Source organism: Batrachochytrium dendrobatidis (assembly GCF_000203795.2).
Source record: "Batrachochytrium dendrobatidis JAM81 unplaced genomic scaffold BATDEscaffold_1, whole genome shotgun sequence".
NCBI lineage: Eukaryota > Fungi > Chytridiomycota > Chytridiomycetes > Rhizophydiales > Batrachochytrium > Batrachochytrium dendrobatidis.
Window position 1 is genome coordinate 2,600,657 of NW_006281099.1, and position 27,366 is coordinate 2,628,022.

The following is a 27,366-nucleotide window of genomic DNA, read 5'->3' on the forward strand; positions in this document are numbered from 1 at the left end:
TCACCGGTACGAGCAACGATGCCCAGTTCTAACACGGTGTAGGCTATGATTATGTTGGGTGAAGACGATCTGATTCAGCGTGGTGTAGGTGCTCTCGGTGCGCGACGTAAAATGATGAAAGTGTTCGAGTTGGTTCGCAAAGAGCTTGAGGCAGAGGTGAGGTTTGGATGATCAACAAGACACTGCTTTGACTTGACAGTATATATCGCTTTTGCTAACTTGGCATGCATTTTGATGTTGGTAGGGCTCTGGACTTTGAGGGCCTTGTTTCTATTTATATATACTTTTTGGACACACTTTATGACCATCTCCTTTATCCTTTTTGCCTTCCAACAAATAAAACTACATATGGGTGATTTTTTAGAGTTTGGGTTTACTACAATGGTAACCCATGTTGAAACAGCGATGGAGTCTCATTTAATGTTTTTTATTTGGCTAATGTTTTGGTAGAAGATGCAGAGGAGCATCGTGTCCAACCACAGCCTCTTTACCCCCAACAGTACCGACTGAGCCCGTAATGCCAAACGTAGTCCAAGTTGTTACGTTTTCTTTTGGCTCAATAGCAACCCAGCTTAAACTGTTTGCTTTTTTCAGCACAATCTCAAGTTTTGTCGAAAGCACTTCAAACTTGGATGCATTTGGATCGATTGGCTATGCAGAGTTTAAAAAGATGTCAACCCGATCAGGTTAGTTTCCACAGAAAGCATGCTGGGGGTATCCCAAAGTTGAAAAGATTCACCCAACACGTACCTGGAAGAGATCGGTATGGTATTGCGACGAGCTACCGTCCAAAAACAGAATATCCACTTTCAGGCTAGTTTTATCAAATACAACTGTTGTTGCAAGCTTGTCCACCTTTTTCGCAAAGATGGATAAAATGACCGTATCGGGAGTTTGATACCAATCACGGCGACACTCTACTACTTGCTTGATGTCCGTGGATTCAAGATGAACATTGGTAAATCGGTGTTTAGATGTCGAACATCCCTTGATTTTCAAAAACTCGTCGAATTCAAGTACACGTCTGGTGCAACACGACCATCCCTAGTTGAAACAGGGTAGTTCCATTTAGCAATAGGTTGGGTTAGTAAACAAGCACGGTGTTCAGATCATACATCATGTTCAATCGTGATCCTCCTGCTGTCAATACTTTATGTCAGATATTGGAGATACCTTGCTGCCCTCGTGAAAGACTGGAGCACCTGGATGATGGATACATTCTTGCGAGCGAGACGTATCGTCCAAGAAAGATTGACCGCATGTTTTGCGTTTGCAAAGTGTGCCTGGAGCAACGATCGCATCTGCGGGATCGTGCATATCCTTTTCTAAAAACACTGGAGCTGTGACAGCAGGAATCGATGCGGGCAGAGCAGCAGGTACAGAAGCCATGGTAAAGGTTTCTACCCCATCGTCTGATTTTTTTGGATCCGTCGCAGTTGTCGATACAGCAGCTACAGACACAGAAGCTTCTGGTGCCTTGTCTGTATGAGTGCCAGTCGTGCATCCTGGAATCTAATCGATTTTCATGATAGAAATCAGTATGAACTTGATCTGACCCATCGACCACTATAACGACTAGCGTTTTAAACCCATTTTTCAAAACTCGAATCAAGTGATTGACATCGACTCCATCTAGCACATTGCAGAAATAATCGAATAAAACTTTACCTTGAGAAATGCATCAAAGTCGGTCACTCGCTTGGTGCAGCATGACCACCCCTAATTATGTCAAGATGGTTCATGGTGTGTTATGGAGTCAATGCAAACTGAGGTTGTCATGCCAACAAGTGTTCAAGAATCAATGCAGTGAATTTTTTCCACATTCTTCTTGATTCCATCAAGTCATCGTGAAATGGTTTGACAAGAGCCAATGGACTTGCCTTGAGTCCTTCATGGAAAACAGCAGAGCCAGAGTGGTAGACACATTCCTTATTTCCTTCAATGGAAGGTTCAAATGGTTTACCGCAGCCTTTGTTGGCACAGACGATGGATGGCATGTTTGAAAGCCTAGTTTGAAATACTCGAATTTCTCAAATCTCAAGTTCGAGTTGGCCAATAGAATTCTCGCATCTATTCTCCATATTCACTGATTCAACTCCACTAACACTAAACTATAAAATGCTGGAAAACAAATTTCTTTCAAAAAAAAGATAAAAGGCTGGGGATAGACTTGAAAGAAACGTACGGCCCCTGCTGAAGCGGATCATGCTTAAAATAGAATAGCACATCACTTATAATCGTCATCATACCACCACAAGACCCACTTGAAGACTTCTTTTCAGAAAAACACGAAGCAAGAGATATTTTTAAATACCAGGTGCAGAGTTACATTGTTTTGGCCATTTCCTTCTTCTTCTTGTTTCGTGGGGGTGTGACGGGCCGACCAGTACCCATACCTCCATATGCATACTTTTGTTTCTTTTCTGCCGGCTTCAGAATCTATAACCAAATAATAGTAAAGGGTCAGTGAATGGGTACACCAATATACTAGCTTCATCTTGGCAAGTGTCATACTTGGAACGAGCACATGAGAGTTTCATCCACGCTCATCATGGCTCCTGCATTGTCAAATTCACCACAGTAATTGGGTGCAGAAAAAAGAGTAACCAATTGCCGTTTTGCAAAAAACTCGTAACCATCTTCAACCACTTGATGCGCACGACAGATTAGATCCAAGTCGTGCTTTTGCAAAAATCTCGTTACAACATCAGAGCCAAAAGTGAAGCTAACACCCCGATCGTTTTCGCTCCAGCCAGTAATATCCTTGTCAGGATCTGACCAAAGTAAATCGCAAAGAAGACCTTGATTGTAGAGTATCAAAGTTAGTGATCTTATTCAAAGAATAATCGACACAAGTACACATAAAATACAGCACACACCTGTATCAGGAACATCAGTGGGTCGCATAACCCGACGAATTTGCTCCATGGATTGAAGATCGGGAGATAAGCCACCGTGCATAGTAAAGATTTTTTCATCAATGATTGCTGCAATAGGTAAACAGTTGAAGCAATCTGTGAATGTTTTCCAGAGTTTGATGTTATACCTCCTTTTACCTATAAACAGGTTTAACAATAAAAGCAAGTCATGAGCACATATTAGACACCCATTTGTACTTGTCAAGATTTAAACTGCCAAATATATCAGTTGAATAGACAACACCAACTTACATTCGTCATAAAATCCGTAAATACGATTGATACTTGCACATTCATGATTTCCTCGAAGAATAAAAAAGTTTTCAGGGTATTTGATCTTGTATGCAAGCAGTAAGCAAATGGTCTCCAAGGACTGCTTTCCACGGTCTACGTAGTCTCCCAGAAAAAGATAGTTGGCCTCTGGAGGAAATCCACCATACTCGAATAATCTTAAAAGATCATAATACTGTCCGTGAATATCGCCTTATACCGTAGGATGAATCAGTTTTCAAAACAAAAGTACAAATAATCAGTCCATGGATATTCACAAAGTCAGGCAGTGTAAATGAAGCAACACACCGCAAATCTTAATTGGGGCTTCAAGTTCTAGAAGAATAGGCTGGTTTACAAAGATCTCTCTCGACTTTGTACAGAGGTAGCGGATTTCTGCTTCTGTAAGCTGGACTTGCTTTCCAGGTCGGCTTCCACGAACTTGACAATTCACAAATAAAGTTCAGTTAGACACGCCATGCAGTGCAATACTTTTATCTAGTAACAAATTCACCCAAAGCCATACGGCTTTATCAAAGTCAACGTGATTGAAACAAACCTTCAAGAAGTCGCTCAATGACAGAATCAATATCTGCTTCAGGGACAAGATCAGCCATGACAGAATAAAACGCTAGACTAGTATATGGGCGACAAAGACTACAGAGATCAATGTATATGAAGATTGGCGATTAAGTATGCTACTGGAATTAAAAACAAGTCCGATAAAGAATTAATGTTATTATAAACAAGAGTAATGAGTACCCACCAATTGATCAGTTTAGGGAATACATGGACATATGCAAAATGGGTTAAAGTCAGTGGAAATCAAATGGCATTACATCAAGCAGAGCGAAACTGCACATGGTTGATGGCACGAATTAAACAAGACATGTAGAATGTCATGTAGATACAAATGATCGAAATAAAAGTTTGAGCCATGATAAAGTGGACACCATTAATATACGAGGCGCGAGTCTACCGTTACATACCACTCGGTATTGTACAGTCGCAACACACCAATCAAGAGGGATAGCCAGAGACGAGAGAGAATGGATATAGAATGATACCATTGTGAGACACTTTGGGTCTTATCCATGCTTCTGCACTCAAGACTATCTTAATAGATGCTTGACAGAAAAATAGCTCAGTAGTGCCCACCACTCTGGCCAGCTTTGGACTGAAAAAGAACAGTCTAGCACACCAAAGTCCCATTCTGAGATGAGGCATACATTACAATGGGCCAGACCAATGACAAAAACAGGCGAGTCTGGCCGAGGCTTTATCTACAAGATGATGGTAGTAATAGAAAGGGGTGGTAATCACATCGGTACATATGCAAGGGGTAGCATCAAGGCAGTTCTCATCAGTCGGATTGTAGAATCAACAGGTGCTTGCATCCAATGACCATGATGTCTGTTCATCATCCAACTCCAGACATGAGATTTACATCTGGCATCATGCCATCCAAGAAGATGCCATTGAGATAGCAGCACTTGGTAGGGGTTGAATACAATGGGATTGATGCAGATTGAACTGATGCTGAACAATCTTGATGTCTACAATTATTCCAGAATGAACTATTCCATAGACTAGCACATTTGGCTACAACTTGGTCCGGTTTCCCTTTGATAATTAACATGCTAAAGGAAGACCATCACTAGCATGGCGACTTTGTTCTTCCCAAGTATGAAACTTCCATTACCAATGTCCTGTATAGGAGAAGACTAGATAAGGCATATTCAACAATTGAGCAATGGTTAGGTGTAGACTCACAGTCGCTGTTGTCAATACGGCTGCGACTGTTGGCTGTTTTGTAGGTTGAAGAGTTGCTCTTGTGATGCAAAAACAAGTTTTATTGTCGTGTTGAAAACGTCACGCAAAATTCGAGTTTGTATTGAAAAGGGTTCAACTGTTTGCTCTAGTCCAAATCCACCAAACCAATTAAACCAACGAGCAAATACTGCAATGTTACCACAATGACCCGCTATGACTTTCCATATCCTCGTCAACCACATCAATACCAGATTGTCCTACTTCAAAAGATCTATGGCGTAGCCGCATATTCCTCTCATACTCGGCACAAAATTCAAACTCATTTGTACTAAGATGACTTAGTGCTTCCACCAAGCCATCGCTACAAGAATAGTCGTGGGGTGCCATGGGTACATGACCACCATCTGGCTCAATACGCGACGAATTGCCAACTGCATATTCCAAAATTCCGTCATCTTGAAAAGAGGATATAGGAGCACGTTCAAGATGTGCAGATTCAGATGCAGTATGTCTTCGTCGTCGAGATCCATGTAAAAAAGCAGCTTTGTTTGATGGATGCAATGCGTTTCGCTCTTCAATAGTAAGACTGTCCAACCATCGCATTTGAGCAACAAACCGTGCTGATCCAGCTTCTGCAAATTGATTGAGTTCACGAAAAGCCTCGTGTCGTAGTCGAGTATATTTATCTAGATCTGGTTGTTCAAGATGGGACATGCGTGGTATCAACATGCTTTGTTGATGTCTACCATTGGATGGAATGTGATATGAGTTGCTAAACGGTGCTGTAAGCGCATTGGAAATATGCTCGTGCTTGTCTGTCTGGATAGTGCATTGTTGTGGTTGCTTGTCATAGGAAGCGTGACTAGATGATGCAGCCAATGTGCTGGGCATTTCAGTAAAATCCATATGGTTGACATCCAAGACTGGCGCCTTGATTGGATGAACCCAGGAAGATGATATTTGTATTTCCATCAGTGCGGTTTCAGAATGTGATATCAGTAGTATATAAAGAGCACCGGATAATATCGTTTTATTTGAATGAGATTTACACAAAGAATAACAGATAATGTCGGGTTTCTTGGATAAGATTATTCACTAAATTACTCTAAATTCTATCTTTAAATAAAATTTGATATTAAAAGTGTCAGATTTCACGACTCTCAACCATTTTTCTTTACCAAATGAATCCAACCGACCTTTCTATCGCCTGTCCTGGAGTCGACTTTACAGTCTTATACCAGCCACACGATACTTTATTCTCTATTGGTGACTATGTCATAAAGTATTTACAAAAGACTTTTGACATAATCAAGTCATCTTCAAATATCAAGAATAGCACTATTATGGTCTTTGATGTTAGATCTGACGAAATCCACAATAGTGCTGTTTTCGATATTGGGGGATGACTTGATTATGTCAAAAGTCTTTTGTAAATACTTTATGACATAGTCACCAATAGAGAATAAAGTATCGTGTGGCTGGTATGAGACTGTAAAGTCGACTCCAGGACAGGCGATAGAAAGGTCGGTTGGATTCATTTGGTAAAGAAAAATGGTTGAGAGTCGTGAAATCTGACAAACTTTTAATATCAAATTTTATTTAGAGATAGAATTTAGAGTAATTTAGTGAATAATCTTATCCAAGAAACCCGACATTATCTGTTATTCTTTGTGTAAATCTCATTCAAATAAAACGATATTATCCGGTGCTCTTTATATACTACTGATATGGGCTGCATATACGTATATGGTTGTGAGTTTAAGAGCGTTAGCAATGGTCGGATTTGGTGCTGTTAATAACAAATACACTTTCAATAGCGGGCCAACAAGAAAGGGCCTGAAATCAGCTGCAGTAATGGTACATACCGTTTAAACCATTCTAGATCGTTTTGTATTCTATTCAGTAACATAAGATATGCTAACAATAGCTTACATTTCTTGACTGATCAAGTGAAGTATTTAAACTGCAATGATTGTCAAACCGAGTGTTATAATACCAATATTACGCGATCAAGAATGGGGTATTAGTATGTCTTGTAGTTGCCAACTGTAGGGATAAGCGGATCAGTATTTTAAACCAATTGGGAAAGATGACTAGAATGCCAATACTGTCAGCAATATTCGACTTTTAATGCGAGTTTGCAGTTGAAAAGATGTTTACTACTGTATAGACTTGCTTGATTGAATCGTTAGCTAGCTAGACTTGGATTTTGGTTCAATGCCAATTTGTAAATCTCGTTATTATATTAATGTATTGGAAACCGTTTGTTTCTAATGGCTAATCTCGTATTTTGGCTAGTTTGCAACTGCTTTAATCACATAGTTTTCATGCTAAACAAACTCCAACTTCCCCACCCTTTGAACTTTTCCAGATTCAATCATGCCATACATTGCTCATCCCTCTCTGCAAGGTAAAGTATTGTTTTATACATCCATTTTTTACTTGCATATATTATCAAAGAACTTTTAAATTGGTAATCATCCAATATGCTGACTATACAATTCCGTTTCTATTATTTATTCAACCTGAAACGTTGTGCACGTAATTCTAGCCGGTACTAACAATGTACTCCGAACCAAAGTTGCCTGTACCATTGGCCCTGGTAAACATGTGTTGAATTTGGAATGCTAATCATCATTTATTCGTCATGTTTAGTGATCTTGTTGCATCCTAACCCTTGTTCATCTTTATGCAATGGTTTTCATGTTGCCATGAACAGCATCAAGATCAAAAGAGGTTTTGTCAGCCCTTGTCAATAGCGGCATGAGCATCGCTCGTATTAATATGAGCCATTCCACATATGATAATGCTGCACAAATCATCCGTAATCTGCGCGAGTACACTGATGCTTCCAAGGACCATCCAGAAGTTGGCATATGGGTAGACATCAATGGACCAAAAGTCAGGTATGCATGGCTATTTTTGATTCTTGATGTCGGGACAAGTAGATTTTGATAAAGGCATGCAAAGGCTGCTATTAAACTGTGCCGATGACTTGATTTGCTAACCTGACTTGCAACCGGGGGTTTATCTTATTATTGCTTAGAACTGGAAAACTTGTCGATGGTAAACCTGTCCACTTGAAGAAAGGAGACAGTTTTTTGTTTGTAAATGATAGCAGTGTCATTGGAGATCATACCCAGGTAATCTTGGAATCGATTGTTTGGTCATATTACACCATATCTTGAAAATATGCTCACCCTGATTTTATTTTACATTTTAGGTATCGACAAACTACACCCGCGAGCTTCTTCAGGTTGGAGATAAAGTTTTTGTCGACGATGGCTTGCTGTCATTCACCGTGACTGAGCGTTTGGAAAATGCCGTCAAGGCAGTCGTGGACAACAATGGTAGATATAAATAACCACGTTGAACAGTCGACTTGATCGTTTGATTTGGAATATAACTGGGCAATGATTTTTGTAACCAACCATTTGTTTTGAAAAATGATTCTTTCAGGCATTCTTGGCGAAAACAAGGGAGTTAATTTTCCTGATCGGAGAATTGACGATCTCCCTGCCATCTGTGAAAAGGACAAAAAAGATATTTTGTTTGCCATGCAACAAAACGTGGATTTCATTTCTATTTCATGTATTCGTGACATTGAGGATGTCGAAGAAGTCAGGTGAGCTGATTTATGGTTGATTACGATTCTTGTCTATTTGAACTATGGGCTAGCACTAGATCTATTGTATTTACGGCCGTGTTTACGTAAAACAAACACTTTTGTATCGATCTTGCAGCCACTGCCTCTATTTTACTTTGGAGTAGACAGTGGTTCAATATGTGTTGTGTTTTCTACCAAAAATTGTACAATTACCAAGTTTGAACTAGATTCATACATGAGTATGACTGTAATAGAAATCTAATTTAGTATATTTTTAATTTGAAAATTTCATTATTCATTTACGACCAGCAGAATGATCCTTGGTAACTCGCATACTAAGATGCTTGCCAAGATTGAAAACAAACGTGCTATGAATAATTTTGAGTCGATTCTGAATGTTGCCGATGGTATTGTCATTGATCGTGGATACCTTGGTGCCGAAGTGGATGTGGATGTTATTTGTGTTGCTCAGAAAAAGATGGTTGCTTTGGTAAGTTGGTTTATATCACTTTGTGCTGAATGGTATTGCGATTGAGTTGTTTGATGCTCATGTAAACATTGCAGGCAAACACAGCAGGAAAGCCTATTCTCATAGCAAATCAAATGCTTGAATCCATGGTGTCAAATCCCTATCCAACGAGGTCCGAGGCTTCTGGTAATATGCGTTGGACTGAATACTGTACTGCATACTGGTGTTTAATTTCAACGATTAGATGCTAATTTAACAACTATTTAGATGTTACCAATGCTGTTATGGATGGTGTTGATGGACTGGTTCTTTCTGGAGAGACTGCCATTGGTGAGTGCACATACTGTTTACCTTGTCAGCACAAGTATAGCTAATGATAACTTTTTAATTCGAATGTAAACCATACTTTTTATCCAAATTAGGCGAGTATGTGATTGAGACCGTCGCCACCATGCGTAAAATTATTTATCAAGCCGAGCTCAACACCAACTATCTCGAGTATCAAATGAAGGCCATGCGCAGCGTGACGAAACCCATTCATATTAACGAGTCCATTGCATCTTCTGCTGTTTTGTGTGCGCGTCAAGTTGGTGCAGCTATTATTATGGTGCTAACCGAAGCTGGTGGTACTGCTCGTCTTGTTGCAAAATACCGACCTTTGATTCCTGTCATTGCTGCCACGACAGTGCGAAAAACTGCTCGTCAGATGTCTGCCAATTTCGGACTTGTTCCTTATTATCATAGTACTGGACCTGTACGGTTTGAGATGCATTAGAATGGATTGTATCGAGTCTGGTTTTAATAGCCCAGATGATCGAGTTTGTATAGTTTCTTACTTTTTGATTGTAAATGTTTACAGGAGACCGCCATTAGGGACACACTGCGTAAGTAGATGGTTATGATGTGGTGTTCTTGTCTGTATATATCATATTCTAAACGATCCTTGTGGCAAAAATTTGAATATTTTTAATGTATTTAGTATATGCCAAGGATATTGGTCTGTGTAAAGCAGGGGATATTGCAGTGATTACTTCTGGTCAAGTTGTGGGTTTTTTGGAAGGCACGACCACCAAGATGCAGCTGGTAGTTGTTCCTGACTCGTAGCCAGTCTATTGTCTGGCAATATATCGATTGTAAAACTGTTTTAATTTTTAACGAGCCATTTCTTCATTAAACCAGTTTTATTCTGAAACTTTTATTTCTTTATTTTGGGTTGATGTGTTTATTAAAAGTTTAAATGTCTTGTTAAACATTCAATACATTGTTATTTCTACCAGAGTGACTTGAACAAAGGCAGATTCTTGCAGATTTTGGATGGTTGTAACCGAGTTAAAGTTGAGTTTAGTCCAGTAGGTTGTACATGAAAGAAGCAATGCAGTAAATAAAAGTGAATACAATAGATTCCAAACTGCCTTATTTAGCTAATACAACAAATTGACAGTTTTATCAAAAGTTAAAAAATCGAATGTCTGGCATAATTGGTAATGAAACGATGTGTGTAAAATGTGTATTTAGGTTATGCAAAAAAACACTCGGTTGTCTCAGGATAGCACGTATATCTTAAACTTTAGTTTTCAAACAACGATGGGTTACTGGTAGATGATTTTCAAGACCAAAACCAGTTATGCATCTGACAATGAGTTTGGTTTACCCCCAACAGCATCAAATAGCCCTGTCTGTTGTAAAGCAGCAGCAATGTGGGTTTGAAATAGAGCCATAAGGGCTGGATCGACTGCTGCTGTTGCTGCCTCTGGAACGGCATTTCCTCGTGGTTGACTAGTTGGTATCACTGTATCAAAATTAGATGGCTGCAATGGTGGAATGAGACAGTTGTGCAAAAGGTGACGGAGATCAGCTGAAGATTGTGAGGAATGTTGATGGTTTTGGGCGGGAATCGAAAGCGATGGCTGATGTAATGCCGATGCAAGCTGTGACGGATTCATATTTCCTAAAGCAAGTTGCGGCTGTGGTGGAACAGATGCTAAAATGGCTGCAGTAATAGCACCATAATCCGGAGCTAGTAATCATCAACATATATAATTGTTAGTTTTAAATATAAACACTGTAAGCCAAATAGCTTTACAGCAACATGGTTACCTGTGGTGGCATTTCCCCCAGGAAGCAAAACAGCCAATGTAGCAATTGCCTGTAGAATTTCATTTGACACAGTCGGTTGTGCTGTAGAAGGTACCAATAACTTTTGATAAAACGATTGAAGATCTGTATGTTGTGATGGAGGTAAAAATGGCAGAATCTGTCTTTGCGTTGAAGCACCAGTAGATGCTTTATTTGAGTGTTTTGATGCCGAATGAGCTCGCGAATGAGCTGCAGTAGAATATTTCAACGATCTGGAAGGCTTTGTCAATTTCTGCAGCCTTTTTCGCTTCAAAGCCTGTACTGCAGGTGTAGGTGACTCGGAGTTTTCAGTTTGTGAATCTGTGGATGATGGAATATCTTCAATTGCAGCAACAGATGTAGTTGTTGTTGGACCAAATGGTGACAATGCAACGGGTATGGGAGTTGTAATTTTGACTGTTTCTAAAATCGATGCAGTATGAGGCAAAATTGTCATTGTGGTGCTAGATTCTACCGATTGAGAACCTGAAAGTACTAATGGTTCTAATTTTGACAAACTTTGGGTGTTCTGCTGACGAAATGCTCTTTCAACATTTGATGGACGACCACGCTTACGACGACTTGCATCTACACATTCGTGGGTCTTGTTGTTACGAATACATCTCTAAAAACATACACACATTACTAGGTTAGCGAGTTTGAACAGTGACAAAATGAGGTATGTAGTAGCAGTTTTAATCTTGTCAAACCAAGCCAATACACAGGTTTTGATGGCTTATAGCGTTAAATTTCCAACTTGCCTGACATGGCCGTTCATTACCGCATGCAGTGTGTGCTAGTTTACATGCCTGGCATGCCTTTTGTACATAAGGTCCAGAGTGTCCTTTGGGGCTTGCATCAGGAAATGAATATCGAAAGGGCTGACTTTTATTCGGAAAGGTAGATAGTCCCTGCAATGAAAAAGAGGATGGCAAAGTGTTCATTCCTACAGCAGGAGCAGCCAGGTTTATAAGATCTGGCAGGTGTAGTTTATCCAACAATGGCTGTTGTTGCAGTGTATCCTGACCAGCGACATTCCCCATTGTGTTGTTTACTGCATCTGTGATTAGCTTTATGGCTGCCAAGGATGGTAAACTAGACAACTACCATGAACAATAAATAGAAACAAGTTAGATTTTTTAAAGTGCATGCCTGCAACCAACTGCAACCAATGCCATAAGTGATTCCTGACATACCGGATCTTGCCATGGCGATGGAGTCTGTGGTTTTTGCAACGAGCGATTTTCAGTAGCCATTTGAGCCTGAACCAGTGGAATCAAGGACTGCATAAAATGATCCATAACTTGCTGCGTAACATCATCCTGCTGCTGTTCCAGTTGAGCCTGAGCAGCCCGCTGCTGAAAAAGCTGTTCCTGTTGCAATTGCTGCAACTGCAGCTGGATTTGATGTTGTAGCTGCTGCTGCATCAGCAGCTGTAAAAAAGAGTTTGTGAAGGAATTCGCAGTTGCGCCGGTCAAGGCAGAAGCTATGGCCGGTGAAGGTGATTCAAGGTGTTGTGAAGGCTGAGTGTCTTGTAGAATCTGCCGTGAGGATGACAACAAGCTAATAGGCTTGGATTGACTGGATTCAGTCAGAGAATGAACTGGATGAGAAGCCATGCAGTTGCTCTTGAGCTGATCCAACACAATCTTGTCAATTCAATGGAAAGAATTAAATGTCCAATTTACTGCCATATTCACGTAAAACATTAAATAAGGGTGTCGAATAAACAGCCAGTTTCATCAGATTTACTAGACGATATTGTTATCTAAACTCTAGTTTGCCGAGTTTAGAGGACAATATTGTATATAAAAACTAGACAGATATTCATACTGCTGTGGTGTGAATCCCATACCAAAACCGTCAAACTGGGTATCTGGTTTCAAACTTGACGATCATGCAGTATATAACTATTTCAAAGTGAAGTAGTTTAACTGCAAGCATCAATGATGATTTATTGTTTATTGAAAAATAATTAACAGAAAAACAGCAAATACTCATTCCAAGTGTTCTAGTTTACGCGAAACGGTTGTCTAGCACACCCTCAGGAATACGACTGTAACTGCCAGTTTCTAGTCAAGCTTGTACTAAAACAATGTTGCCACTGCCCATCCAGCAAGGCAGCACCAAAGTCGGTGCTGTCGCCTACTTTCTCGCTGGAGTGTCTGTTTTTGTTGCCACTGTCTTGTCTTTGTACTCTATGTTTTTGCATCTTAAAAACTATCGACGGCCTGACTTGCAGCGTCTGATTATCCGTATTTTGTGGATGTAAGCTTTCTGGTTTCACAAGACGTCTGATGTGTAGTGCATATTAACTGTTGAAAATCACTTGCTTTTCTTGCTGCAAATCTTGTTGTTTCAAATAACTTGGGTCCTGTTCAACTTTTCAATAACCTTGTTTAGGTCAATGATGTTCCGTTCTTTACCCTTCATGCTTGGTCTACTTATCTTGTAGATCAATTACGTTATGATCTCAACGGATGTTTTATTTATCTGATCTACTTGTAGTTTTTAATTCTTGTTTTTGAATGCAATCAAATATAGGGTACCTATTTATGGTGTTGCTTCATTCGTTAGTCTGTCATCCAAGTACACGTCGCACTATATCGACACAATTCGTGATGTTTACGAGGTCAGTACGAGTTGATGTTTTCGACAATTTGCAAAATTTCATTTGATTAAAGTCATGAGTGTTTATCGGCATACTTGTGCAATTAGGCTTTTGTGATATATTCGTTTTTCACTCTTTTAATCAACTATCTCGGCGGAGAGCGTGCACTTCTTTCACTACTACAAGAACGATTACGTATTCACCATCTTTGGCCATTCAACTATTGTTTTCTTCCCATGGATGTAGGTTGCGTGTTTAATATTTGTGAATTAAAGTGTCTTTGTATTTTTTGACCAAATCAAAATGCATATATTACAGATGAGTGATCCACAAACATTTTTGTTTATTCGTCGAGGTGTACTTCAGTTTGTTATTCTTAAACCACTTTTGGCCATCCTCATTATGATTCTCAAAGTATCAGGACACTACGAAGAAGGATACGTTGCATGGGAGAGTTCATATCTATATCTGTCGTTTGCATATAACCTCAGTGTTTGCTGTAGCATGTACTGCCTAGTTTTGTTTTATGTGCAATGCTCCAACGATCTTGAACCGTACAGACCCATGCCAAAATTTATATGTGTCAAGGCTATTATTTTCCTTACATTCTGGCAAGGTTTGATTGTGGCAATGTTAGTTGCTGTCGGAGCAATTAGTGGTTCTGATCAAGACAAGGAATATTCGGCAAATAATATTGCACTTGCTTTACAAGATACCATACTTTGTTTTGAGATGCCATTTTTTGCTTGGCTGCACTTTTATGCATTTCCTTGGACCGACTATGATGATCGTAGACTATCATCGCGTGTTACACTGCGATATGCTGTTCGTGATGCATTGGGAATCAAAGATTTGATCCAAGACACTTATTTTACCTTTGTGGATCCACCAGATTTTACACGTCCACTTCGTCATCCAACCCATCGCAGCTGGGCAGAAACACATACAGTAGCCCACTGGATTGAAGATGATGAAGATGGTTTGCCAAGCAGCTATTATGGACAACAGAGTGCATCTTATTCATCCTCGTCAATTTTAGCGGCTAGATCTGAACGTCAGCACATTGGACCAAGCCGTCAGGGTAAATTGTACCTTGAATCAGATGATGAGACTGATATGACACCACTTGAATTTCTTGATCCTGACGACGAAGAAGAGATTGATTATGCTCAATCCAGAGAGCTTATGTTTGGAGATTTTAATTTTCCTGTTGTGCATGAAGATCCACGGTATCAGCATCCGCCGCAGGTTCGACGGATTATTGAGCAACATGCGACTGATTTTAATGCACAAGTAGCTCGTCTTGGATTTGGAACACTATTTTTTGGCGATACTGAGCAGGAATATGCACACCCATCCAATCGTCCTGCAAATGCTCAATTAGATGGCTCGCGTGGTAAACAGCATGCTATGGTCAGAGAAGAGGATACTTATGATGATGTCATTGAAGTAGACTCTACAGAAGATAGTAGTGGACTGCTACGGACGCATTTTCATTCAAGCGAGACACATAAATGATTTCTATTTCCATAGTTAGTTTTGTATCATCGGGCAACTTGCCAAACCATTGGCTTCATTTTTATACCATCCATTTATTTACATTGTCAAGTTGGGCATAGTTTATAGGATTTCCGTATCCTACTTTTTTAAATGTCTGCCGTAGGTTAAATAAAGTATTCACACATTTATAACTGTGGCTTTAAAGGCTGGGTTTACATATTTTTCCGTCAAGGTTGCACACATTCCAATTTACTGCTGCATTCACGTAAAATGAACCACTAGATAAAAGTCGGCATAACAAACTGCCAGTTTCCACCAAATTGACTGAACGATACGGTTATTTCAAAAGTGAATAAATAGTTTAATTGTGAGCATCGCATGATGGCCGTTTTCCATTGAAAAAATAGTCAATTCCTAACAGGAAAGTGGAGCGAACAAATGTTCATTTCAGAGCAAAATACAATCACTGCAAGAAATTCAAGTTTTATTTTACGTGAACACGGCAGTCATTTCCAAAAACTCGAGTTTGGTTCGTCTGTCATGGAGAGCCTATCCAAGTTTGTGCAGCTGATGCTATTGCATGTCGAACTACCTGTATGGTTTGACAAAAATAATGAACAGGACAGCCAGTCTATAGACATATCCATTTCCCAGCTTTCCTCTCAACTTGCATTTGTAAATGAACAGTTGATCAAAATACCTCAAAAGAGGTAAATACCATCAGTTTAAGCGACGAATGTCATAGTTTTACTACAGATTCGAGCAGTTTCTTGGACTTTATTCTCATCTGTTATACATTGTATTTTGTGTAACCTGATGTTGGTTCTGATGCAGACGATTTCCCAGAGTAATCGAGACTCAGATATGGAAACTCTATGAAGCTCAACTTGTCCAAGTCAAACAGACGTTGCAGCAACGATCGGAATGGGAGAGAACCTCTTCAATTTATTTTAAACTTATCAAGAAACTGTTTGAGTGGATGCGAAACACATGTGCGGATGTACCAGAAAATCAATGGATTGCTAGGTAAAACCTATTATGCGTATATCAATGTTTGTTTTTTGGTACTGAACATGTGTTCTTGATTTTTAACCCAATCTTCAACTAGCGAGATTCAAGTGCATACTATTGTTAATGATATCCTACTGGATCTGATTGATTGGCGTAATCATGCAGGCGAAGAGTCTGAAAGAAAAGGTACGTTTTACATGTCCTTCAAATCATTGGATTCAAGCAAATCAAACTACCATTATTTTTGGATTTAATGTTCTGTTTTGGCACCTTTTATTTATAGACGCAACTCAAGCAATTGACATGGGGATGCAAGCATTGTCAAATATGTGCACTTCCAACACTTTAGTGCAGTCGTCTATCTGGCAATTTTTTGTGAGGGAATCGCAGCTTCTTAGGTTTGTAATTGCACGAAGCATTCGCTACATATTTTGGTACAGCTATTTCTGACATATGTACTTGATACTATTTGACTACTATGATGAATAGCTTGTTTCTGTTATTTGCCGATCCTGCGTCAGTCAAGTACGCTCTTGTGTGGATCCATAACTGTACTTTGAACAATTCGTTACAATGGCAAGTGTGATGGGTTTAGTCACGCTTAATTATTTTGGAAATGTTTAATTTATATTGTATGCTCGTTACAAATGATTATATCTAGTAAAGATTTTGTTGATAATATTACTGGCTCTGAAGCAATTGCATCTATTTTGAATGTTTTTGCAAATGAAAGCGGTACTCAAACTGACAATTTTGAATTAAGGTGAGTTTGATTTGCAGTTTTACTGGTGGTATTGGCATCGTAACTAAATTAAATTTTATTGGGTTTAACAAGCTATTCATGTATAAAGAACCTGTTGATATCAGACTTGGCTCCAGCTATATGGACATCTTTGGAGCAGTCAGTACACTTGCTTTGGAGATTTATCAACTGATAAAATTAAAATATTCATTTTTTAAATCAATAGCAACTAACACTTGAATATTAATAGAATAGAGAATGGAGGCATGTCTTCAGTGCATGTAGCGTTACTAAAAGCTCTTGATGGAATGGTAAACGGTTCTGCGCAACTGAATGTGAGCTTGCCAAACACAAGCAAGTTGATATCGAGAATACTAGTTTCAACAACCAAAAAGCTTCAAACATTACTAAGTACTCCTGAACCTCAGTTGGATTCATCTATACAACACATTTGCACATTCGTTGTGCTTGTTTTACAATATCTCGGAGTGGCATCACAAATATCCACAGAAGCTGAGATTTCAAGTTGGGTAGATGACGGACTTGCCAAATCTCTGATCAGTAAGTGTCGATTCTCTGGATATTCGTTGCTTTATTTGGTATAATATTCTAGTTTTCAACTAACGATTTGCTTTGTTGTATCTTGACTAGCTTTATTACACGGTGTGAGTAAGCTTCAACCCATATTTGTGGATAAGTCGAGTAGTCCTTCGCATGATATCAAGTCCAACATATTCTTTATGATTCGGTGTGATATCATGAAAGTGATTGCCAATATCACATATACATCTCAACAAGCACAAAATGAGGTGAGTTGAGCAATGCATGATATACTTGCTAAAACCATGTAAATTGACTTATACGTGTCATTCCATGGTGTAGATCAGAATGTGCGATGGGATTCCATTAGTATTGAGCAACTGCGTGATCGATGATTTGAATCCATGTAGGTTAACTTTAGTTGTATTTTTTACGGATTTTCAGTCAATGATGAGCATTTTTGATTTACCCTTTTACTGATGGATGCAGATTTACGAGAATATGCACTGTTTGCAGTGCGTAATCTGACCAAAAACAACAGAGAAAACCAAATGTTGATTGCATCGCTGGAAGCGAGAAAAGTAGTTCCAAACGAGATACTGACAGAAATGGGAGTTGAAGCAGCAATAGATCCAGTAACAGGTAAACTGACATTCAAATAAACCGTTACTTTACAAATCAATTGGCAGACACAGTTTGAACTTGTGAGGAATCGATTCTACTGTTTGGGTCAAATTAAAATCAATCTGTAAATGGTTGAAGCAGTTGAACAACCATTGTTGTATTTGCATAAAATGGAGCACTAAACAAGAATGCCACTCATAACCAGCAGAATTTTGAGAACAATCGAGTCCAATATATGGATTGTTGTGAATACGAAGATTGTATAAGTTATGACTATGCAGAATGTCAAGATAAAGATGGCTTGAGTGTGTCATATGATGATCGTTGTGTTGATTCAAAAAGTAGTCGATTGGAATAAGAAAACGCAGCGAATATCAAACAATTATTCTGGAGCAGAAAAACACGAGCATTCCATTCTACGCGAATCCAACTGTAAATTCAAATTCAGTCCATCGGACATCTTGTCCATTATTATACATTACTGAGCAATTTATGACTGGGAATGTTCCAGGTGGATCGTTAAAAAAGTCTTTTAAAAGATTCGTTTCAGAGGAGAATACTACTGGAAACAACTTTCATTCATGCAGAACTACTGCAGCCAATACTAATCAACAGTCATTGAAGCGAAGTGTCTTGCAGTTGATTCCATCCAATTCACAGCATAATACTATATCCCTGCTAAATGATCCATCAACTATTATCAACAAACAGACTCCTAGCCACATATCTGACTGTTCCGCCAGAAATATATGCACAGATGCTACTACACCATCCAATGCTCACCGACCTTTAGCAAAGATTGGTCTTTCTCGGCCCCATATGGCAACTCCTCCATCTGCGCATCCCCGACTTGAACAAACATGTCGAACCCCTAGTTGGCCTCCAAGAACTACAGCATCGGCTGGATCTGCATTGTCCGAGTTCAAACAACCAATGGGGTCTGCTTCAAAACTTGAATCTAGTCGAACTGGATTGCATAATCCATTAGAGCCTTGGATCAGACAGCAAGATCCGTTCAGTACTCCACAGCAAGGACTGTCCAAGTCAGAGTTTGAAACAGTTTCTTTGTCTTCAAACGATTCTGTTATTCACGACGCTACAATTTTTGATGGTAAATCCATGTCAGTTGGCAGTGCTAGGGAAATGTCGCCTTGGATCCATACTCCAACTAGTAGACTTGCAGAACCTTTTCAACGCAGCCGATCGCCATTGGCAGTACACAATCCTGCACTTTTTCCAAAAATCCATTCTTCTGCTGCAATCAATCTTTCGACTGCTTCTGTTGCTATCGAGGAATCTACTATTCCTCTTACTCCAAATACTAAAAAAAATGACCCAACTTTTCGGCATCTGGCATGGTCACCATCTCTTGAGACTCCAACTCATATATCATCTACTAATGCCAATATTATGAGCGAACTGCGTAAAACTAATGTGTCTGTCAGTTTCAACTCTCCCTCATATGAATTTTCTGGATCGAAATCTCGACTGACCGAACCTCCCAATATGCTGTTTTTGAAATCTTCAAATGAAAGCAATGATGGCGACTTACAAGCAACAGCTGCACCAATCAACACCATCATGGATAAATCTAAATCTGTACAGTCCACATATAAACTAATTAAATCTCCTAGTCGGAACCAGTCTACTGTAATGGATGGTCAGTTATCTACAATTGATTTGTTCATGGATCGTATTCATACACAAGATTCGCGTGAATTGGAAACAGAAAGGCCGTTTGAGCATCATAGAGCATTCACACAGCATCCATTAGAAAATCGAAAATATTTTCCTAATAGCACTGAAGATGCTTTACCCACATCAAGCCAGTTTAACGCCAAGCTACTGAAATCAGATACGCGTAAATTATTACTGCAAAATACCCCAAAAAATGACCCAGATTGGCTGATATCCAGGAACAGAGCTTCAAACAGACATCATACAGCACCTACGCCTGTAGTTGGACGTAGATATAGTCGTATAAAAGATTATCACAAACATTATGCAGAGTCTATAAACAGCAACAATCGTCCACCCATGACAGATGCATGGATGTTCCACAAAACACCAGTGATGCGATCTGAGAAACGTAACCGCACATTCTTTTCCACAACAAATGATATTCCCGTGTGTGATCTTTCTAATGCTTTCGACAAACAGTTTACTGACAAGAGGGTTCATCAACAGATGATATCTGAAAATAGTGAACTGGATGCAATGATTGAAACCGATTCCGACTACCAGGATTTGGACACGGAATTTTTATTTAATGACCACTTGCACAAGACTACTTGTTTTGATTTAAACACAGGTGATGTTGATTCACGTGCGAGATTCAAGTCTGTTACGTCGCTCACTCATACCCATGAAAATATCATGATTGCAGAAGACATATCTCTAGTTAAGCCAGTAGCACAAAGATGCTTACATGTACCATTGGCTGATTTTGACGAAAGAAAAAGGTAGATTTTGCAATTTCTTATTGTACTCTACAGTTTTTAAAGTGTTTCATATCAATTGCATTTGTTACTTAGTAAAATTCAATCACCAAGTATGAAGTGTGCTGTACCAAAATTACCGCTTTCTGATTCGAAAGAAACAATCTTGTCAATAGAAAAGAGCGTACAACGCAGCAGTACACCAGAACAAGAATTTTCATGCTCGTCATTGCTACATCCACTTTCACGGGAAGTACCGTCGCCAGATATCATATCACAGTCTGATGTTAATATACAAGCGGAGCCATTTTCATTTTATCAACAGAACTCGGGGTTTAAACAGTCGCCTTGTCGATCCAGATCTACATTATTGGCTCAAAAAAATGAGTTTGAAACAGTTGCAGAGTATTCTGAATCACCCAATGCTGCTGTTTCTTCCTCTGAAATTTGTGGTGCTCATACCCCAACTCCAAGTGCTCAAAATAGACAATCTTTCAGTAAGCTCGCCGTTTCTCCCGTGGCATTTACTTTGGAAAAGTCTTCTAGGCAGCTGTGTGATACCACGACAAGTTCTGATACAATACATTCTACTGATTTGGATCCAGCATTGAGTACTGGTAATGGATCTAAAGATAGTGACCATAATACAACTTTAGTAGATAAGCCGCTTTTAAGCAATACTTTGGATACATCACAAGCTGAAAATTTGACTTCAACTCAACGTGTTGCTTTACCATCTTTGCAAAATCTTTCCTCACCAATTGCACTGCACTGTTTAATGGATAATTCTGTATCCATTTTAGCTGAATCAGGAGATACAGTCGAATCTCAGAGTGATTCCACCAGGTTTTTAGTAGATTTCGTAAGCATATGGGTTTGATCAATTATTTGTATGCATTGAAATTCATGTAGCTGTTTAAATTTTAACTGGTATATCATATTTTATTTTCTATTCAGGCAAGTACTAAACCGCTGGAAATTGATCATGAAATCAAAAATAGGATTGAATGCGATGCAGCGCCTTTTTTAAACGGATCCCATGCTGACCTTACTAGCGAATCTGATTCGATACAAAATATTCAAGTGGATCATAATTATATGACGGGAGATACTGTTGCGAATGAGTGCACCAAAGTGGACACATTGCATAGTAACGATCACCTAATGTCCACTGTACCATTTTCAGAAACGGCATTCACTGATGTCGAAATTAGCCAAATCCCGGTTTCTAGTTTCGATCAAGAGCACGATAAAAACGTTTCGATTGTCACTCAGTGTGCCAAGAGTCAAGTAGAAAACTCCTCCAATATACAGCAAGAGATTATAACAGATGATGGTAAAGACGAGACGGATGACCAGATGAATGCATCTCAAACTACGTTTACCCAATTTGAAGATCTCATTTCCACTCAGTTACTCAACACGATTCAAATTGACAAAATTGAGATCCCAGCTTCTTTAGCGATAGATGAGCCGCTATTTATTATACCAACTCAACTTAAATCATGTTCCTCGGATTCAGGTGACTCTGTCAGTATCAGACATATCAGTAATGCCAGCATAGATGTGACAGAAAAAGATAACGCTGATGCTATGGATGATCAGCTCCTGAGTACACAAATTCTTGCCAATATTCCTCTTAATACTTATACGTGTGATTCGATTAAAAATCAGCATTTGGATGCATCCTTTCAAGCAGATCAGGATTCAAAGGCTTCAATTGATAGTTTTTCCAAGGATGTCGATTGGTCATTGGATGAATTTTCGCAGGATGTGTGTCCAACTCAGGATATGATTCGTGCAGCTGATCTTGCTATTCAAGCCCATGAGTACGAAACTTTACAGCAACACAAGTCAAAAGCAGATTCTAGTTTCAATTCTGATGCACCTTTAACAACGGAGCAAGATACATCAATAGAAGTAAATGTGATACCTCAGCCGCATTCAAGTGAACCACAAAAGTTTGAAAATTTTGTTACTCATAGACTGGCAATTCAAAATAGCAGCCGCGACTTGGATCACATCAAAGATATATCCTCAAAATATACTCAGCACGAGCAGAAACTTGATCAAAACAAATCTAATACTAAGATTGATTTGAACTCTAGCTATAAGTTTGCATCAGGAAAGCAAGCGCATGTCAGCACAAAATCTCAAACTATTGGACAGGCTTTGCTTTTGGAGGAAAGTGGTATTTCGCAAAAGTGTACAAGACTTTTGAGGGACAATATTGATGTGTCAGTTACGGTGCCTGGAACCATGCGGCCATTGATTTTGCGAGATGTAGCAAGCCAATACACTACTAAAGGTTGTGCATTAAATGGTAATCCAAAAATGGGAATATCTAAAGTTGCTGGAGATCCTAGTGTTACTACTGCGTCTGAAATCAAGCCTGTTTCCTTTTTACATGTATCTGACCAAAACAGCAGTGTTTCTTTTGAAGACGAAATGCCCATGACTATCGATAGTACGCCATTTTGCTTTACTGAGCCAATCCAATTTGGCTTGTCTACTGAACCAATTTCATGTAACGAATCAGCTCAATCCATTTCTGCAACACCGAAAAATAACTCTCAAATCAAAATGGCGGGGTTTACCACTGGATCGGGTAAACCTTTGGCAAAATTATCCAACAAAGCACTTGAACGTGCAAATCTCATCATGGGTTCTGTTAAGCTAAATTTGTCCGATACATTTGATAAAACTATGCCCCATACATCCAGATACATAAAGCCACTAGACTATACTTCCGACAAAAGCGCTTTTAGATCCACTTTACCATTATCTGAATCTCAGTTTACGTCAGGGAAAAAACTGGACACATCACTACATGAAGTGTTTCAACACACCAGTGAAATTACGGATTCTGAAGATCCAAATTCTACTACTTTGCATGTTAATAACAATACTTCTAGCCCTTTGTCTGATAATCCTATGTTGAGCGAGACTACTTCCAAAACTGCTTTAAATTTTATGGGATCCCAGTCTGCACCTGGAGAACAATTAGATGCGCCATCAGTCCAAGCCCGTCGCCGATCAGCGCGATTGTTTGCAGATTTGAACATGACGAATGACTTGCCACATAAAGATATAACTAGTACTGGCAATAACTTTTTACACGATGACGAAGTCAGATTGCAAACTCCAGATGACTCGTATAAATCAAGTCCGGCACATATTAAAAAAACACTGGCGTCAGAAAACATGTCACATTGGAGTACGCCGAAACGTCCGGCTTTAGGGAATAGGCATACTGTGTCGCTGTCAAGTCTTGGACGCCGTATCTCTACTCAAGTGCATCCGTCCCCTAAAATCGCTGCAACCAATTCTACATCATCGCCAATGTTAAACAATCCTTTCAAGATGCCCATTATAAAAACTCCGCTATCAAGTAAAATGCTTCATCCAAATGTAAAAGCAGTTTCGGCAAAACGGTATAGTCATGGTACTACTTTTGAGTCTAGCCAGCTTTCAACTGCTCAATCAAAACCGCCATTTGAGCTATACGATCTTTCCGGTAAGTTGCTTTGTTTTTAAATAATGTTTATAATCAGTTTGGTATAATACACACAAGCCATAAAATTGACTATGCTTATGCTATCCATTGAAACTTGAATTGTTTTTTTGGGTAAATCAAATTATCGTAATAGTTCACAATGTTTCACGTCCTTCGCTAAAATCGTTTTCTAAGCTACAGTGGCCACTAGTTTCGGATTTGCAACTTATTGGAGTGTAAGTGTTGTTATGTTTTGTTTGTCATCTACATTGAGGGTTCGGTTATTAGCCTGACGTGTTTATCCTGTCTATAGATCACAGGAAGTAATTACCCTCACTCTTAAATCTGCATCAAATTATACATTTGACTTTCAAGGACATTCAGCAGCGCGATCAAGCATTATTGCCGCTGGTGCAAATCAAAAACTAGCTAATGAAGCATGGGTTCAGAATCACTATAGTTTAATTTTATGGAAACTTGCCAGCCTTGTTCGACGATTTCCATTCGAGTATCGAACCTATTGGTCGTTTGACACTGTTGTTCAGCAGCTCAAGTATCGATATGAAATGGAGATCAACAAAGTTCGAAGTTCGGTAATCAAACAAATTACTGAGCAGGATAATGTTCCTGGATGGCATATGATTCTGTGCGTTTCCGAAATTTTTACTGACGGTTTGATTGAGTTGACTGATGGATGGTACTGTATTTGTGCCGTGCTTGATGATCGCCTTCGGTTTCTTACTTCTCGCGGGTATATCAAAGTGGGTCAAAAACTACATATTGATGGTGCACAACTCGAGGGCCCTTTACCCACAACTCCACTTGAAATGACTGCTGAGACTCGGCTTCGACTTCACGCAAATGGTGTTCAACGAGCAAAGTGGTATGATAAGCTTGGGTATGCGCTTCCACCTCACATTACTCGTGGGATTAAAGGTCTTGTGCATAATGGTGGTAGCATTGGCTGTCTTGATGTAGTTGTGATTCGTCAGTACCCGATTGTATATAAGGAGCGATTGCCAAATATGTCGTATATCTATCGAAGTGAGCGAGAAGAGAATAAGGTCGCCGATAGCTGGGAGCGTCGTGGGCAAGCCGTGCTTCAAATGGTGCAACAGGAGTGCTTTAGTGAGTGCGGCAAGGAATCTGAAAAATGTAGGTTGTTTGGAATTGCTGTATGTCATACTGTAATTAGTATTAGACTATTGGCTAAATGCTTTAATTATTTAGATGCTCGAGACGAAAAAGAATTTCAAGACTTGGTGATGGATCTTTTTCAGGTAATTTGACAATCAAAATGATTAACAATATTTAATGAATACCTAGAATTATATTTTTGATTGCATTTCAATCCATAGGAGCGACATCCGGCTCGAATAGTGGTTCCCATACTGCAAGTTCTTGTATGCGATTATCCACCAGCTGGTGTGATGAAGAGCAATACCCGGACAGCTATATTAACCATTCCATGCAAAGAGTTTACTGAGTCTTCAAAGTTTAGTGAAGGCATGCGAGTTAAGGCGTTTAAAGTAGGATGTACATCTAGGGACAAATCTGATCGGTTGAAACTATCAATCACCCAATTTTCGTCATTCTACAGTTTACCTATAGATCCAGCACGATTAGCTCAAACGCATTATACTCCACGACAATTGGTGCAAGCAGATCAGCTCCATGGAATTCCTATAAATGGGGAGCTTGATATGATTACAGTAGTTTGCCTTCATATTGACTGGAAACAGCAGCATATTAATGGCAGTAGCGCCGATCATCAGTCGCAACGGACAAAACATACGTTTTTATGCTGCGATACGAGCCAACATCTGTTTGTGGTGGATATGGAGAGCATAACCAATTTCAAGTTAAATGAGGAGTTTGCCGTGGTATGGATGAAGAATCTAGAGATGGCAGGGTTTGACACCTCGTTACAGATGAACCGACTGCGGGCAACCATATATTCGGAATTCAAATTGACAGGAGCACTCCAGCCATTTGGACATCAACCACGAACTGACTTGGTGGCATGGCGAGACAGGTAAATGATTGGCATGTGAACTGCATTGAATTTAATCGTGAAATCGGTACTGATTCTTGTTTTTATGAAGATGTTGGTCTACATTGTGCCAGATTCGAGACTCGCATGCATCGCTTGGCATGACTATTGCTCAGTAACTTCATCTAATATTTTTATTACCCATCCATAGTTTAACATCCGATTCACGTAAAATGAAGCCTTTTTCTGTATTTATCTTGCAGTCATTGCTCTAAAATAAACAATGGCTAAATATTCATTGTTTTTTCTACACATTGATTGCTTCAATCAACATGATCAATTCCTCGGTGTTTGGAATTGCCTGACGAACAAAATCATTCTCCGCAGGGTTCAAAAACCAGACACATTTCTCATCGCCCATCTGTTTTCCATTCACAAGAGTTGGTTTTTGTACGTAATATTGTTACCAAGATCATTGGTATTGTTGGTCAAGCATTTGCGCTTGGTAAAGATCCACAAGATTAATTCATCAATGATTTGATATGTTTTCATGGCAATATATTACAAGATTCATGCATAAAAGGACATGCTTGAATGATACACCACAAACTGTTTTTATATAATGATTCAAAGGCACGAATGTTTTCCAGTAAATTAGCACCAATCAGACATGAGACTATTTATCATGTATTTTTGACTCTTGTAGTCTTTATTTTACGGGAGTACGACTGCAATAGCTAGTTAAAGGTATATATATGGATAACAAGACAAGCGACACTGCCAATCCACTGTTTACTCTCAGTGCCCATACATCATCAGTCCAACACCAGCCAAGTACTTTTTATGTCCATCAGCCAGTATCCTCTAATGGCCTCCATTCTCACTCCCAATCAGCAAGACCTATTGCTACAGCTATAAGTCTTTGGAATCTGCCTCCACTGGACTCTACATCGACATCTACCGACCCAATATTACAAAAACCCATATTCCCACAAAACCACCAACCATCATGGGTGTCAGAGTTTTCTGCTCCACCCAACAGCCAACAGCAATTCACTTCGGATCATCCAAGTATTGAAGATGCAGTGGAGCAGTATTGGAATGCTAACTATCAGCCAGGTGTCTGGGATTGGGAAAAGGCATTTTCTTCCAATGACGCTTTGGCCTTGCCAGCCAATAATCCCAACATGGCCATTTCAGCACTTCGCAGGATTAGAATGGTGTCCACTCATCTCAAATTCGATAAACTCATCGACTAA

At 39.4% G+C, this 27,366-nt stretch overlaps 10 protein-coding genes across 10 annotated transcripts; 5 read left to right on the forward strand and 5 right to left on the reverse strand.

The window, feature by feature from the left end:
- Nucleotides 1–411: 411 nt before the first annotated feature.
- Nucleotides 412–1,997, reverse strand: BATDEDRAFT_84922 (uncharacterized protein; the record flags this gene model as incomplete). Its single annotated transcript, XM_006676304.1, has 5 exons — nt 412–651; nt 751–1,044; nt 1,174–1,512; nt 1,669–1,719; nt 1,881–1,997. The coding sequence occupies 5 exons, from the start codon at nt 1,995–1,997 to the stop codon at nt 436–438; spliced, it is 1,017 nt and encodes a 338-aa protein (XP_006676367.1). The 3' UTR covers nt 412–435.
- Nucleotides 1,998–2,325: 328 nt separating this feature from the next.
- On the reverse strand, nt 2,326–5,003 carry BATDEDRAFT_18488 (Serine/threonine protein phosphatase PP1; the record flags this gene model as incomplete). Its single annotated transcript, XM_006675119.1, has 7 exons — nt 4,962–5,003; nt 3,748–3,889; nt 3,498–3,629; nt 3,171–3,401; nt 2,880–3,056; nt 2,515–2,801; nt 2,326–2,439 (listed from the first exon to the last, which is right to left on the reverse strand). Exons 2-7 carry the CDS (start codon nt 3,803–3,805, stop codon nt 2,326–2,328), a joined length of 999 nt encoding a protein of 332 aa, XP_006675182.1. The 5' UTR covers nt 3,806–3,889; nt 4,962–5,003.
- Nucleotides 5,004–5,156: 153 nt separating this feature from the next.
- Nucleotides 5,157–5,933, reverse strand: BATDEDRAFT_22015 (uncharacterized protein; the record flags this gene model as incomplete). Its single annotated transcript, XM_006675379.1, has 1 exon — nt 5,157–5,933. The coding sequence occupies one exon, from the start codon at nt 5,931–5,933 to the stop codon at nt 5,157–5,159; it is 777 nt and encodes a 258-aa protein (XP_006675442.1).
- A 347-nt stretch (nt 5,934–6,280) lies between these two features.
- On the reverse strand, nt 6,281–6,499 carry BATDEDRAFT_85380 (uncharacterized protein; the record flags this gene model as incomplete). The annotated part of the gene is made up of 1 exon (XM_006676305.1): nt 6,281–6,499. One exon carries the CDS (start codon nt 6,497–6,499, stop codon nt 6,281–6,283), a length of 219 nt encoding a protein of 72 aa, XP_006676368.1.
- An 841-nt stretch (nt 6,500–7,340) lies between these two features.
- BATDEDRAFT_22016 (uncharacterized protein) lies at nt 7,341–10,141 on the forward strand (the record flags this gene model as incomplete). Its single annotated transcript, XM_006675380.1, has 12 exons — nt 7,341–7,371; nt 7,513–7,563; nt 7,681–7,867; nt 8,008–8,104; nt 8,185–8,311; nt 8,421–8,586; nt 8,878–9,058; nt 9,133–9,223; nt 9,305–9,367; nt 9,460–9,791; nt 9,897–9,921; nt 10,017–10,141. 12 exons carry the CDS (start codon nt 7,341–7,343, stop codon nt 10,139–10,141), a joined length of 1,476 nt encoding a protein of 491 aa, XP_006675443.1.
- Nucleotides 10,142–10,659: 518 nt separating this feature from the next.
- On the reverse strand, nt 10,660–12,771 carry BATDEDRAFT_22017 (uncharacterized protein; the record flags this gene model as incomplete). The annotated part of the gene is made up of 4 exons (XM_006675381.1): nt 10,660–11,054; nt 11,135–11,777; nt 11,863–12,255; nt 12,349–12,771. 4 exons carry the CDS (start codon nt 12,769–12,771, stop codon nt 10,660–10,662), a joined length of 1,854 nt encoding a protein of 617 aa, XP_006675444.1.
- Nucleotides 12,772–13,247: 476 nt separating this feature from the next.
- On the forward strand, nt 13,248–14,552 carry BATDEDRAFT_8359 (uncharacterized protein; the record flags this gene model as incomplete). Its single annotated transcript, XM_006674931.1, has 4 exons — nt 13,248–13,420; nt 13,697–13,784; nt 13,871–14,005; nt 14,082–14,552. Coding segments are annotated over 4 exons (867 nt in total), but the record flags the coding sequence as incomplete, so codon positions are not given.
- A 1,251-nt stretch (nt 14,553–15,803) lies between these two features.
- On the forward strand, nt 15,804–18,242 carry BATDEDRAFT_84926 (uncharacterized protein; the record flags this gene model as incomplete). Its single annotated transcript, XM_006676019.1, has 11 exons — nt 15,804–15,973; nt 16,098–16,289; nt 16,372–16,460; nt 16,558–16,672; nt 16,764–16,799; nt 16,936–17,037; nt 17,110–17,175; nt 17,267–17,577; nt 17,668–17,825; nt 17,899–17,962; nt 18,046–18,242. 11 exons carry the CDS (start codon nt 15,804–15,806, stop codon nt 18,216–18,218), a joined length of 1,476 nt encoding a protein of 491 aa, XP_006676082.1. The 3' UTR covers nt 18,219–18,242.
- Nucleotides 18,243–18,672: 430 nt separating this feature from the next.
- Nucleotides 18,673–26,286, forward strand: BATDEDRAFT_22020 (uncharacterized protein; the record flags this gene model as incomplete). The annotated part of the gene is made up of 8 exons (XM_006675382.1): nt 18,673–20,642; nt 20,715–21,480; nt 21,576–24,135; nt 24,269–24,350; nt 24,428–25,269; nt 25,345–25,394; nt 25,473–26,149; nt 26,220–26,286. 8 exons carry the CDS (start codon nt 18,673–18,675, stop codon nt 26,284–26,286), a joined length of 7,014 nt encoding a protein of 2,337 aa, XP_006675445.1.
- A 576-nt stretch (nt 26,287–26,862) lies between these two features.
- BATDEDRAFT_85880 (uncharacterized protein) lies at nt 26,863–27,366 on the forward strand (the record flags this gene model as incomplete). Its single annotated transcript, XM_006676020.1, has 1 exon — nt 26,863–27,366. The coding sequence occupies one exon, from the start codon at nt 26,863–26,865 to the stop codon at nt 27,364–27,366; it is 504 nt and encodes a 167-aa protein (XP_006676083.1).